The sequence below is a fragment of the Hemicordylus capensis genome, chromosome 6 (genome assembly GCF_027244095.1).
Source record: "Hemicordylus capensis ecotype Gifberg chromosome 6, rHemCap1.1.pri, whole genome shotgun sequence".
Classification (NCBI taxonomy): domain Eukaryota; kingdom Metazoa; phylum Chordata; class Lepidosauria; order Squamata; family Cordylidae; genus Hemicordylus; species Hemicordylus capensis.
In genome coordinates, this window is record NC_069662.1 from 108,191,232 (window position 1) to 108,205,543 (window position 14,312).

At 42.6% G+C, this 14,312-nt stretch overlaps 2 protein-coding genes across 4 annotated transcripts in view; both read left to right on the forward strand.

Moving 5' to 3' along the window:
• NGLY1 (N-glycanase 1) overlaps positions 1-14,312 on the forward strand; it is a 53,425-nt gene that overhangs the window by 33,201 nt on the left and 5,912 nt on the right. The gene's annotated exons all lie outside the window — the stretch shown is intronic.
• Positions 1-14,312, forward strand: part of TOP2B (DNA topoisomerase II beta) — a 95,567-nt gene that overhangs the window by 7,634 nt on the left and 73,621 nt on the right. For 2 of the 3 annotated variants that reach the window (XM_053263893.1, XM_053263895.1), the window contains exon 1: positions 8,209-8,547. The exons of the other annotated variant lie outside the window; for it this stretch is intronic. In XM_053263893.1, the coding sequence (XP_053119868.1) occupies positions 8,428-8,547 (120 nt within the window). In that variant the 5' untranslated portion in view covers positions 8,209-8,427. Of the gene's footprint in view, positions 1-8,208; positions 8,548-14,312 lie in introns of those variants that run through there. 3 annotated transcript variants of the gene reach the window in all.

Genomic DNA, 14,312 nt, shown 5'->3' on the forward strand with positions numbered 1-14,312 from the left:
CAACTTATTGCTAAACAAAACTGAGGGGAGCTGGATCTTTATGCTCAGTGATTGCAAGGATTTCATTACGTTTGACTAAGATGTGTTAAACACAAGAATTAGGGTGTGTTAAACAAAGGTTTGGTATATGGATCTGTGTTCAGTGCTAATTCCTGCAGAACATCTAAGAGTGAAAGCTGTAACACCGGTTTGATTAAGCAACCTGGAACAAAATTAAGTGTGTATTTGAGTCTGTGCCTTAGGTAACATAGAATTGCCACAGCCTGAATTAGAGTCTCATGGATTCATGAGCATGTCTCATCACATTCCTCTGGTAACCTGACACGCATGGCTCCCTTGCCCTGCACAGTTACAGGACATTAGTCCTGCATTATCCACAGGATTTGATGTTAATAAATCTGTGAACATACACATGGTTTGTTCTTTGGTCTTAATATCTTAAATAACACCCCATTTGGTTCAGAAAAAAACTCTTGAGTTCTTACTTAATTTTTGATGCTCTTATCCAGATGCCACAGGAATCAGCAAGGTGGCAAGAAGAACTTGACTGTCAGTGTTATTTTGCTTATAGCTGTCTTTTTACTTGGTGCTCCTTGGGGTGGTTGTTCTCAAAACTGGTTACTTGCTAGAACAAGAATGCATCTAAAATTGGGGGCTGTATTAAGTACAGGCAACTGCAAATAATTCCGAATATCCTTCCAAAAGTATTGCTTCCTCTTTGGCATTATCCCTGGCTGGCTGTTCTGCTCAGCCCCAAATAAAGGGATTTTTAAAAATTAGTGCTAGAGCATATTCATGAATGTTGCACACCTGTACTGACTTACCATAATCCTGCCAAAAACCTGGCTCCCAGAGAATGCATGCTCTTGGCATGAGCAGCCATTTCCATGTTGTCGGAACCCGGAAATGTCAAGTTGAGAATGTCAGGTCCCCACCCCCAACTCCTGCTGCCCAACATTTGCATGACATCTGTAACCAAGAGTTGAAGTTTGGCAGAGAATGTTAGGAGTTAATGGGAACCAGATATTCTCCACCCTCCATTTCTAGATTTGGATGACATAAAATGAATCAAACTTGTGGCTCACACCAGGAGTGCACACTGCTGGGGAACATCTGGCTCCCTCCTGTTTATTTGCAGGGGAACATTGGAAACCACCCCTTCGGCAGCTTTGAACCTGTGCATGAACCTCAGTTTGTACACATCCATATAAGTTACTTTTTTTTTCAAGGAAGTCAGCAATTTCACATTTGAGTTCTTTAAGGACTCAGGTTCAACACCGCCGAGGAGAGTGAGTGGAGACCCAAGGAGATGGGGTGGCAAGCACCCCATTCTTTCCCCCCTTGATGCTTTTAGCTAAATGTTCCTCAGACTTTCTTTTCGCTCCCCTTATGGTCTCCTTGCATTTCTTTTGCCAGAGTTTGTGTTTCTTTCTGTTCTCTTCATTTGGGCAGGCCTAATTTCTGAAGGAATTCTTCTTCCCCTTTATAGCTTCCTTGACTTTACTTGTTAGCCATGCCTATATACTGAATCTCTTACCTGGTGTGTGTTGTCTTTCCTATGGCCATTTGATCCCTTTGATCAGCTAGTACATCCTTCTGTCTGCTCTTTACTTGGTTCTACTCTGTCCCTTTCTGATTTGGTGTGAGGGTGAGGGTTAAGGGTGAGGGTTAACCCTCACACCTTACACCTTAACCCTCACCCTCACACCTTAAGGGATGGTATTTGCCAAACTGGATACTGCCCAGCTCCTGTTGGCTACCCACAATGTGTCATTTTAAAAGCTGCTCTGCAACCTCTTTTATTTTAGTGCCAGTAGTCTGGTTCCATCTTGGTTCAAGTGGAGCCCATCTCTTTTGTACAGGCTTATCCTGTCACAAAATGTGACAGAACAAATTGAAACCCCTCCTCCCAGTGCCTAACAAATTGAAACCCCTACTCCCAGCAACACTATTTCATCCACACATTGAGACTCCTCAACTCTGCCTATCTTGCTGGTCATGTGTGTAATAATGCTACCTTGGGGGTCCTGGACTTCAATATGCTACCTGGCAGCCTACATTTTGCTTCCAGGACTTCCCAACTACATTTCCCAACATCGTTGGTGCCAACCTGCACCATGACAGCTGACTCCTCCCCAGCACTGCCTAGCAGCCTATCTAGATGTTGTGTGATGCCTGCAAAACACCATTTCTTCTCTGCCTGCTCCATTAGTTACCAGCACAAGAAGCAGGACCAGGCCTGAACAAGAATCAGGACCAGGCCTGCAAACCTAACCCCCTTTACTCAGATTAAGCAAGCATCGCCTCTCGCTCTGTGAATCAGGAAAGGTACCATTTCCCCTCTTTCCCTACACTGAAGCTGTGCTTGGGAAAGGTGAGGAAGGAGTTGATGTCACATCCCAAAATCCCAGGAAGAGGACATAAGAAACCTGTGTGTTCAAGCTGAAAGCTTGCTAGAGAGTTATCTGTCTATCTATCTATCTATCTATCTATCTATCTATCTATCTATCTATCTGTCAGATTTTCATACTGCCTGATATGTGCATCTCTAGGTTGTGTACATGTAGCATTAATTGAAATGCTACATTTTGTATTATGCATGAGGCCAGATGGTATGTATTACACTGTTAGACAGACATTCTATCCTTAAGGTATTTGACTAACATACATCCAATTCGCATAAAATCTTCAGGCTTCGTCATTCTTGTGTAGTTCCATTGGCCATACAGAAGTGCTAGCAGGTAAGTACATCATTTCAGACTGTATGTACCAAAGAATGGTAAACACTTTTACAAGCTGTTTCGTGTACTTTACATAAAACTCTTATCAAAAACACCCTTTTTGTCAAGTTACAATGATGCGAGCATCTCTAATTTTTAAAGTACATATATGAACATATGACTTAATTTTTATTTCTTTTTAAAGATGGACTTGTGTGATTATAAATATCAGCATTTACTTCTGGTGAAAAAGTTCCTAATTCAGTTAAGTCCTGAGGACACATGTAATAGAGGCTTTCATTTTTGTGTGTGGCAAGAAGCAGAAAAACAATCCACATATGTAAGCAAAAACAAATTTATTTATTAAACTTAAGAATCCAATGCTCTTATTCAGCAAACTTGTGTGAATAAAACAGTATTTGAACCTATGACAAACAAAATTATTTTATAACATGCTTCATAAATACTGTTGCATTATACTGTACAATCCCTTTATGATGTACAAAACATTTTGAAAACATTGATGACAACGAAAGGTTTGCAAAAAATGTTGCTAATATTCTTGTACACATTGCTCTGCAAGGGAAATGTTCATGTACCAAAAGTACAAAAAGAAAAGAAAAGAAAAAAGCTTGTGCTACCTCTATTTTAAGATTGGGTAGGAGGGAAGGATATATCATGGTATATCAGAAGAAATTTCTGAGCTGCTTCTACCCCATTTCCCCCTCCCAGTTTATTTAAATGTCCTTCAGGAGGGGATGTAGCAGAATGATAATTTTGCATTCAATTACCATAGTAAGATTATCCACTGTCCACATTGATTAAATAAGAGCATTTGGATTTTTTGAGTTATGTCAGCTGTGATTCCAAGCCTAGAAGTATTGATAAATTAGGCTTGCTTACAAGTAAATATGCTTGGAGCTGGGATGCCAAGTCCAATATGAATTCACTGAATTCGTATTCTAAATTGTGAAAATACAGCACAACTAGAATATCAAGGTTTGCAACATGTTGTTGGTACAGTACATCTATCTAGAACCATAACATTTTAGAGCTGGAAGGGACTTTAGAAGTCTTCTTTCTAGTCTAACCAGGGGTTCAGAGCATGAAACAGGGTTTTCAGAGCATGAAACTGCTACAGCATCTCTGACAGATAACTGTCCAGCCTCTGTTTGACAATCTCCAGCAAAGGAGAGCCCACCATCTGCATGAAGCAGACTGTTAAAAATTCTTCATTAGAATTCATCCTGATGTCTTGCCTAAACCTGCTTCCTTGTCAAGTCAAGTTTTATTTACAGTCCCAGACCAAACAATCCATGCATGCAAACAGCAGAACAATTTATAGAAAACTCTATAGGTTCTCATTATACATCTTAAAAGCAATATAACAAAATTTGGCTACGGAGTTAAAATTTAAAACATTTTCATCAGAAAGTAAGTATTTAACAAGTTGTTCAGCAGATCGATCTGTCTGTTTACAGACCAGAGGTAAAATTAAGTGCTCCCTTGGTTGCCTATGTAATTTACAGGATAATAGAATATGCTCAATAGATTCTATTTCCCCACTGCCGCATCTGCAGTAGCGTTCTTCCAAGGGAACACCACTGTATCTCCCGGCTAATAATGCAGAGGGAAAAGAATTTGTTCTTGCCCTTGTAAATGCCCACCGGAATTTGCTGAGTGTAATATGGGACAAATAATTTGCTGGTGAAAGATCCCATCTAGTTCTTACTCCTTTGTAGAATTCTGTCAAAGAGGCCCGGTTATTTTGCAATTCAATATCTGTCAAACGCTGTTTTACTATTCTTTTCGCATTTGACAAGTCTAACTCCAGCAGTTGTTCAGGGTCTATTCCTAGAGCAGCAAGCTTTTTACTAACTACAGTGCACCACTGCGGTTGTGGGTTTAACGATAGAAACTGAGGAATTAGGCCCACCGGGCATAGGTGGACTCTCAACCAAAAGTAAATAATTAAAAGCCAGGCACGAGATTCAATCTTTATGAGGCCGGCCTCCATGCGCAGTGTTACATTTGAGGTGCATCTTGTAGTCCCAAAGATAGCTCTCAAAAAGCCGGATTGAATTCTTTCTAGCATGCCAAAGTTCGCATAAGGTCCCAGTTGGATCCCGTATAAGAGCTGAGGGATAACCTTTGCTGAATACAGTTTTAAAGCCGCAGGAATGAAACCTGCTCCCTGTGTTCTGAAAAATCTGTTAATTGCCACCACACTGCGTTTTGCTGAGTCAGCTACCATTCTCATATGTGCCGCTCTCCCAGCATTTTGTAATTCCAGCCAGTGTTCCCTCTAATGTTTTTTCCATCTCTGTGCAGAATGAGTTCTATTCTGGCCAGCAGTATCAAGGTAGTGTGTGTGCATGTGCATTTGGAGTAGGGCCTTCCTGATTCAACCTGAATGAGATCTAAAATTAACATCAAATTTGACATCAAAATTGAGTGGACATCAAAAACATGTGAGTGCACACACAGGGGTGTAACTATAATAGGGCAAGGGAAGACAGTTGTCTGGGGGCCCACTGCCTTGGGGGGCCTCCCAGAGGCAAGTCACATGACTGACTCCCCCAGCTGCACACCCGCCTGGGCTTCCTTCAGTTATATTCATCCTCCGAAACTGATGTGAGTGTTAAGACCTAGAGCTAACTGAACAGCATGTCTTTCTCTAGTACCATTAAATGACTTGCATCGTCCACAATTTACAAAAGCTTAAAAAAAATTAGGATGATGTTCTATTGTAGCACACACAGAGAGAGACACATACACACAACTATGCTTTTTGTTACCACTATTTAGCCTCATTTAAGATTTATTTTCTTCATGAGCTGAGCTTCAGTGAGGGCGGGGGCCCCATTTTAAAAATTTTGTCTCTGGGCCCACTCCAACCTTACTACGCCCCTGTGCACACACATGCACACGCCTTCAAGGGAATACTGATTCCAATCTATTGGTTCTAGTCCTGCCCTCAGGAAAAACAGAGAACAAGTCCATTCCTTCTGACAGCCCTTCAGATATCTGAAAAAGGCTATCATCTCTCTCCCCTCCCCCATCTTCTCTTTTCTAGGCTAAACTTGCCCACCTCCTTCAACCATTCTTCACAGAACTTGGTTTGCCAACTCTTGCAGGGGAGAATATATATGGCGGGGCCTGGGGGCTGACTCCTAACACCAGGGGCAGAGTCCAGAGCTGGTCCAGCAGTGGGTCCAAGGGCTTGGGCTCTGTATTTTTTTATTTTTTTATTTTTTGTATTCCAGGGAGCACAGTACAGCATATTTTGATAGCCAGAGGGTGGATGACAATAGATTTTAGGTAGAACCTTTGAGTAGAAATCAGACTATTCACCTTAAAAAGCCATGGGGCGTGGCCTTGGTCTTTGCTTTTCTGGCAAATGGTTCCAAAACATTTACAAGAAACAAAGAAAAAGCCAACCAGTTTTTCTCGCATTGGTTGGCAACTACAAATTACAAACAGTTATCCAAAACTGAACAGCAACTAGCTATGCATAAGATTTGATGGTCCTGAATAGGGATATTATCCCCTTTGAATCGAAAGATGCATCCAGGCAGTTCAATGGGACCCAGCAGTGTGGATGTGGATGAATCATAAGAACCACATGAACACTTCTACTGTCCATGTAAACAGAAGTCTTGGGGTGACTGAATTCAGTCCAATGCCCACATTAAAAAATTTATGGATTCGATTTTCTAGACAGGCTAAAATAAATACTTAAAGCCAGCCTTTGGTGATACTGAAACACTGAATAGCTAATGTGAATTAACAGATACTAAGTTTCTTTTTAAAATCTCCCCTCCCCAGAGATACTTTCTATATCTATAGAAAAATAGTATCTACTATAGTATCTATAATAGTACTCTATATTAAAAATAGTACTATGATATCTGTATTAGATAGTTTATAATACAGAGAAGTCTTATTTTCAGAGTACTGGAATTTGTTAACCAGTTTAATGTCTCTATGTTGCTTTAGCTGGAGAAAACTGGCAGTAGAGAAAGTGAAAGTGCATTCCTGTCATAACTCAATTTTCAGTTGTCCCTCTCCCTAAACAGTTTAAAGTTTTGTATGATTAACTTCATGCTGGGGTCCTATGTGTGGTGTCTGTTTGCTGTGTTTTCTACCAAATTTACACAGCTCACCGAGACTCTGCATTATTAGCGTATGTTTTATTTTTAAAATCAGTTGGATCCATCGGTTCTGTCTTGCCCATCAACTTACTTCCCACAAGGAACTCAGAAAAAAATTAAATTGCATTGAATTAGATTAAGTTTTTGAGTAAATGTGGTTGCATTATTGTGTTTTTGTGTGGTGGTGGAGATCGAACTGTGACCAGGAAACGTCCCATTGAACTGTGGTTTCTGACAGTCAAGTTCCACATATAAATCAGACTAAAAGACACTATTCACCCATTCGCTCCAAGAACGAAGTACGCCTAACATTCATTTCAAAGGTTTAGGCGTATCTAATTCTCCATGAGTTCGGACTTTAGAGAGCCACGACGGACGTCTTAACCTGAAGCTCCTCAGCGGAAGGGAGCCCCATCAGGCACCAGGTTCACTCGCCTCTATTTCACTTTCCCCGCGGCATCCTAGCCTCAGTTTAACTACCCCTGGAGGACGACGCAGTTGCTGGAGATAGTCAGCCGGGTAGTTACCACACGCGGTGACGTTAGCGCACCAGCTTCTGAATGTTTTCCTGATTGGCTAGAGGTAGGCACTGCGCGGTTTCTTCTCCCTTGTCATTGGCGGACGGAGAGAGGGCGGGGCCGGGGTGCCTGGAGGTTGCAGTGGTTATGCTGGACGGGGGCGGCGCAGTTATTGTCTCAGGGTTCGGGCCTCGCCGCGGACGGAGTGCCGGGGAGGCCCTTTAATTTTGGCTGTTGGCAGCTCGGACCTCCTGGGCGGCTTGCGGGCGAGTTGCTAAAGCCGGGCCCGTCTGCGCCGACGCCCGCACATCTGTTGCCTCCGAGGGCGGCGGCAGAACCGAAGCTTTTTATAATATAGAGGTCTGCGACGCATCCTGGGCCCTCACGGGCCGGTTTCCAGTCTCTCAGGCGCCGGCCATTTTTAAATTTCTTCCTAATTATTATAAAAACATTGGTTTTAAACCGCAGCTTTTCGGCTCAAGCGTCAAATAAAAACGTCCGTGGCCCTGAGCGCGAGCCTTGGGAGGGGGAGTGTGCGTGCGTACGGGTGTGAGTGAGGGGGAACGCGTTGTGTGTGGAGGAGTGTGTATGGATGCGTGCGCGCTCTCGACGTTTGAAGGGAAGCTGTATGTGGGAGCGCGCGGCTGAGTGACGGAGGGGGGGGGGCGCCGGTGGCAGCTCGCGCTGTATGGGTGCGCGGCGCGCTCGCCACAGGCAGAGTGAGGGTCTGTGGGAAGGGGGGGGGCGTCTCGTTGTGTGTGTGTGTGTGTGCGCGCGCGCGCGCGCATTAGCGTGAGGGGAACCTTGGGGCCCGCTTGATTCTGTGTGTGTGGGCGCGCGCTGGGTGGCAGGAGATCTTTTTCTGTGTGGAAGGAATCCCCCCTTCCCCCCCATCCCCCACCCCTATCTGTGTTGCAGGAGGACAAGATTGTGAGTGTGTCTGCAAGCCTGTGCCGGCCCAGGCTTTTTTATTTTTTCCGCTTTTTAAAAGCCACTGTAATTTATTACTATTTATACTGAGGCGAGGGCCAAAAGATGGCAAAATCGGGAGGTGGAGGAGGAGGAGGTGGTGGAGGCGGCGGCGGCGGCGGTGGTGGTGGAGGAGGAGGCGGCGGCGGCGGCGGCGGCAGTGGCAGCGGGGGTCTAACCTGGGTGGTAAGTTGCCTGGTATTTTTTCCTCTCTATTTTTCCCCTCCCCGGCGTCTGTTCCTTTCTTAGCTGGCCTGGCCTCAAATGAGAGGAGGAAGGCCTCGGGAGAATAATGGAGGAGCAAAGATGCTTATTGGGATGGGGACGCAGCGGGGAGAGAGGAGGACTATAGATCGTGGTGGGGGGCTTGGATTTGGGAGGCAGTGGGAGTTGTGGCCTCGATGGATAGCAGGCCAAACTGCCTAGAATTTGGGGAGTGTGGTCTGCAGGGTTTATTACTTCAGAGTGAAAGGGGGCGTGAAGCATCCACTTGTGTTAGCAGTGTGCTCGATTACAAACTATAGGTTATGTGCCCGGGTTGGTCAGTTGGACCTTGCTGAGAAAAGTGCCACTTTTAGTTTCCAGATTCCCCAGAGGGAAAGGCTGAGGCAAATTAAAGGTCCCATAGATTTTAATCTTCAGTACACTTACACAAAATGACAGAAGCAAGCCCCCCCCCCTTTTTTTCTTTTTGCTATTCTGGATCTTGATATAAAAACTATAATTTTGTAAGTGTGAATTTTGTGAGAAGGGGAAAGTTAACTAATCCTGAGCAGGTGTGTCCTAAGAGAAATCTGCAGATATCTGGATGTTAATATAAGAATGAGATGCCTTTCTGGTCCTCTTCAAAGATATCCTCTGGAAAGAATGCAGGAGCAAGAAGAAAGTTGAATGGAGACAGCCTCCCCCACCACCCGCCCGACCCCCAGTAACTAATTTCCTTCTGTTTCTCTTGTTCAGTAGGGAGTTCAGGTCGGGGTCACATCCTTAATGTAACTGACAGGAAAATACAACACAGCACAGTGGTGGCAAAGCAGCAGCTTCTGTGTCAAAAGGAACTGACTGAAGTTCTAGAGCAGGGGTTCTCAACCTTGTGTCCCCAGATGTTTGACTTCCGCTCCCATGATCCCCAACCAAAGGCCATTGGGGCTGGCGATTATGGGAGCTGAAGTCCAATAACATCTGGGAGACCCAAGATTGAGAAACTGTTCTAGAGGCCTATGTACTAATGAAACGTAGTGCCCTAATTTCGTTTGGACTCTTGCTCTGAAATATTTGTGTTATATTCTAAGTCTAGGTTTCCAGTAAAGGGAAGTATCTAGGTGCTGCTGTTTCTTTTTCTTTTTAAATTGGAAAGTGTCAGTTTCTGCAAGTGACCTATAATATACTTTTATAAATGACAGCCATTCTTTAAAATAAAGTGCACTGAGGCTTGTTATGGAATATATCTTGATACAAAGTTTAGGTACATAAAAGTGCTAAATTGTATGCTACTTTCTGTGACAAAGAAAGGCAACTATTCTTCCTTGTGTGGGCACAGAGCTGAACAGATACTATTGTAAAATGCTCCAGCTTGCTTGGTCAAGCAGTTGACTGGACCATAGAGTAGATCTACTGGTAAGTCCATCATGAATAATTCTGTGGGCAGGGAAGGGCTTCTTTCTGCTGGAGTGTTCCTCCTCATGAGCAGATCTACTCAAGGGTAGGTATGGCAACTTGTCATTTAAAAGATTAGGCTGCAAGCAGTAAAGAAATCTGCTTGCAGAAAAGTGCTCCCAGCCTGCCACTAACAGTGGTAGGTTTTCAGTGGTATTAACAGCGGTAGGTACATTAACAGTGGTAGGTTTGCATTCTATCAGTGTTTGTCTGGATACTATGGGGAAGCTTTAAAGAAATGTGGTGGAGGCAGAAACCTAATTCAGGTCACTGTTAGAGATGATGTGTGAACTGTGTTCACTCTTCCTGATATGTTCCAAGAAGATCCAACCGGAACCAAACATATATCATGGACATACTGACAATCTTCTCATATGTGTAACTTCCCAGTTAGTTTGAAACTTTGCAGATTGCTAATATAGTAAAGTCAGTCATTTGTTTTGTGATGCATTGAACATCACTTCACTTTATTTACCTTTATTACTAATATATTTCCAGTCAAACAATCATCTTCTCATTCCTTTTTGCTTTTTAAACCACTTTGATAACATCTTTGTTGAAAAGTGGTATCTAAATAATATTGTATTTTGTCAGTTTGCTACTTCCACAGTGCTTGTTCTTTCTGGGCTCAGAGTGATCTTTCAGTGCTTTACAATATTTGTATCAAAATGGTAACTTCATATAGATGTTAAAAATGGGCTGGGTCACAGATACACCACTAAAGGACAACATAATGTGCAAACAGTATATTGGGTGGATTCTTTGGCGAAGAGATACTCTAGTAATTGTGAGAGAGAGAGTTATGCACAATAATTCTGCATTTACATGAGAGACTAAACCAAATAATAATCAAATAGCTTGACTTCAAAATTCTGACAGATGCCTGTCAGTGCTGTCTCCTTCTAAAAAAGCAAGGACACATTCCAACCAAAGTTACGCACTTTGGATCTTATTGATTTCAATAGGAGAGAAATAAGTGCATGCTTAAGTTTTTGTTTGTCTGTTTTAATCAGTAGGCTATAAATGTCCTTATCCACCTTAAGTGGCACAGCGGGGAAATGCTCAACTAACAAGCAGAAGGTTGTCGGTTTGAATCCCCACTGGTATTTTTACCAGACTATGGGAAACACCTATATCGGGCAGCAGCGATACAGGAAGATGCTGAAAGGCATTATCTCATACTGCGCAGGAGGAGACAATGGTAAACCCCTTCTGTGTTTTACCAAAGTCAACCACAGTGCTCTGTGGTTGCCAGGAGTCTACGCTGACTCGACGGCACACTTTAGCTTACTTTATAAACGTCTTTAACTTTGGTTAAGTCTTACTCCCTTCTCAAGGTTGTTTGAAAACATACAGAAGATGTTTGCAAAAGTCTCCAGAATTCACATTTCTCTTCCTCATGATGTTAAATCATATTCCCACACTAATGCATCCTTATTATCCTTTTTTCATTTTCAAGTATATGTATTATGCTACAAGATTGCCCCTTCTGTCACTCTCATCTGCCACTTGTATTCTACAGAAATGCTAAAATTGGATGCAGAGCAGAGCATGTGAATGATGCAGTTCCTGTAAAATTCAAAACCTATATTTGTCCAATTTGCAGGTTTTTAAATATTGGTTTGACTTTTATGAATATGAGCACCCCTGTCAACAAAGTATTTTGGTACTCTCTGGATAACACCTGTACATCAGTGGAGTTATAACTTCTGTATTGAAATATTTTTCTTCTAAATTTTGCATAGTGCTTAAATGTTTTTTTAACTTAATACACAAATATAGCTTATTTTGTGGGACTGAAACCTGTTCTGTCCTGAATAAATATTTGAATAAATTGTAGAAACTGGATGCATGGGTTTTTCCCCACATCCCCCCCCCCCAGTGGATATTAAAGTTAAACTGGAACGTATTTCTTCATTGTGAGTGATGTGTATATGATTTAATGAGCCATCTCTTCAAGCAATGAGGTGGCAACTGCTCTTGTCTCTGTTATACCCTTGCCAGAGGGTTTCTGATTTCCAGCACTAGGGTTGAGATTATAAGGAACATATGGCCTTAATGATATAACTTTAATACCCACCCTTTCATAACAAAAAACCTTTTTCTTTAATGAACATTCAAACGGGACTCTTTCACAATATCACAAAAAGTTTATTTTGGACCTATGTTTTTTCAAGTTTCTACACAACACATGCTAATTTAGAGTAAGATGTACCACAAAAACAAAATAAATATTCACATTGGTATTGTGGCACCCATGAAGTCCTCTTTTCTTGTACTGCATTTTTGTCTAAAAGAACTGCACTTAAACTCCTTTGGTCTGTGATTAATGCACTAATTATACAGGCTATAGTAGCAATATGCAGCTATTAAGTAAAGGTCCTGAGCTGCATCCTCAAGACTGCTGTATTGTGAAGAACATGCATGTAAAGACACAAGTTCCAGATTATACTACTGCTGTTGTCATGATACTTCAGACCTTTCTGAAATTTATATGTCAATAAGTGAGAGAGTGGCCCTAATTATTTCATTTTGTAAATATTTAACATTATTTATTAAACATATTTCTATACCACCCACTATTGAAGACTCTAGGTGGTTTACAGCAAATAGCTGCTGTTCAAATACAGGTGAAACTAGAAAAATTAGAATATTGTGCAAAAGTTCATTAATTTCAGTAATGCAAATTAAAAGGTGAAACTGATATATGAGATAGACGCATTACATGCAAAGCGAGATAAGTCAAGCCTTAATTTGTTATAATTGTGATGATCATGGCGTACAGCTCATGAGAACCCCAAATCCACAATCCCAGAAAATTAGAAGATTGTGAAAAGGTTCAACAGTCTAGGCTCCAGGTGTCCCACTCTAATCAGCTAATCAATCCATAACACCTGCAAAGAGTTCCTGAGCCTTTAAATCAGGCATCCCCAAACTGCGGCCCTCCAGATGTTGCTGAACTACAACTCCCAGCATACCCAGCCACAAAAAATTGTGTCTAGGGATGCTGGGAGTTGTAGTTCAGCAACATCTGGAGGGCCGCAGTTTGGGGATGCCTGCTTTAAATGGTCTCTCAGTCTGGTTCATTAGGAATCACAATCATGGGAAAGACTGCTGACTTGACAGTTGTGCAGAAAACCATCATTGACACCCTCCATAAGGAGGGAAAGCCTCAAAAGGTAATTGCAAAAGAAGTTGGATGTTCCCAAAGTGCTGTATCAAAGCACATTAATAGAAAGTTATGTGGAAGGGGAAAGTGTGGAAGAAAAAGGTGCACAAGCAGCAGGGATGCCCGCAGCCTGGAGAGGATTGTCAGGAAAAGGCCATTCAGAAGTGTTGGGGACTTTCACAAGGAGTGGACTGAGGCTGGAGTTAGTGCATCAAGAGCCACTACACACAGACGGATCCTGGACATGGGCTTCAAATGTCGTATTCCTCTTGTCAAGCCGCTCCTGAACAACAAACAACGTCAGAAGCGTCTTACCTGGGCTCAAGAAAAAAAGAACTGGTCTGTTGCTCAGTGGTCCAAAGTCCTCTTTTCTGATGAGAGCAACTTTTGCATCTCATTTGGAAACCAAGGACCCAGAGTCTGGTGGAAGAATGGAGAGGCACACAATGCAAGATGCTTGAAGTCCAGTGTGAAGTTTCCACAGTCTGTGTTGATTTGGGGAGCCATGTCATCTGCTGGTGTTGGTCCACTGTGCTTCATTAAGTCCAGGGTCAACGCAACCGTCTATCAGGAGATTTTGGAGCACTTCATGCTTCCTTCCGCAGACGAGCTGTATGGGGATGCTGACTTCATTTTCTAGCAGGACTTGGCACCTGCCCACACTGCCAAAAGTACCAAAATCTGGTTCAATGACCATGGGATTACTGTGCTTGATTGGCCAGCAAACTCACCTGACCTGAACCCCATAGAGAATCTATGGGGCATTGCCAAGAGAAGGATGAGAGACATGAGACCAAACAATGCAGAAGAGCTGAAGGCCGCTATTGAAGCATCCTGGTCTTCCATAACACCTCAGCAGTGCCACAGGCTGATAGCATCCATGCCATGCCGCATTGAGGCAGTAATTGCTGCAAAAGGGGCCCAAACCAAGTACTGAATACATATGCATGCTTATACTTTTCAGAGGTCCGATATTGTTCTATTTACAATCCTTGTTTTATTGGTTTCATGTAATATTCTAATTTTCTGGGATTGTGGATTTGGGGTTTTCATGAGCTGTACGCCATGATCATCACAATTATAACAAATTAAGGCTTGACTTATCTCGCTTTGCATGTAATGCGTC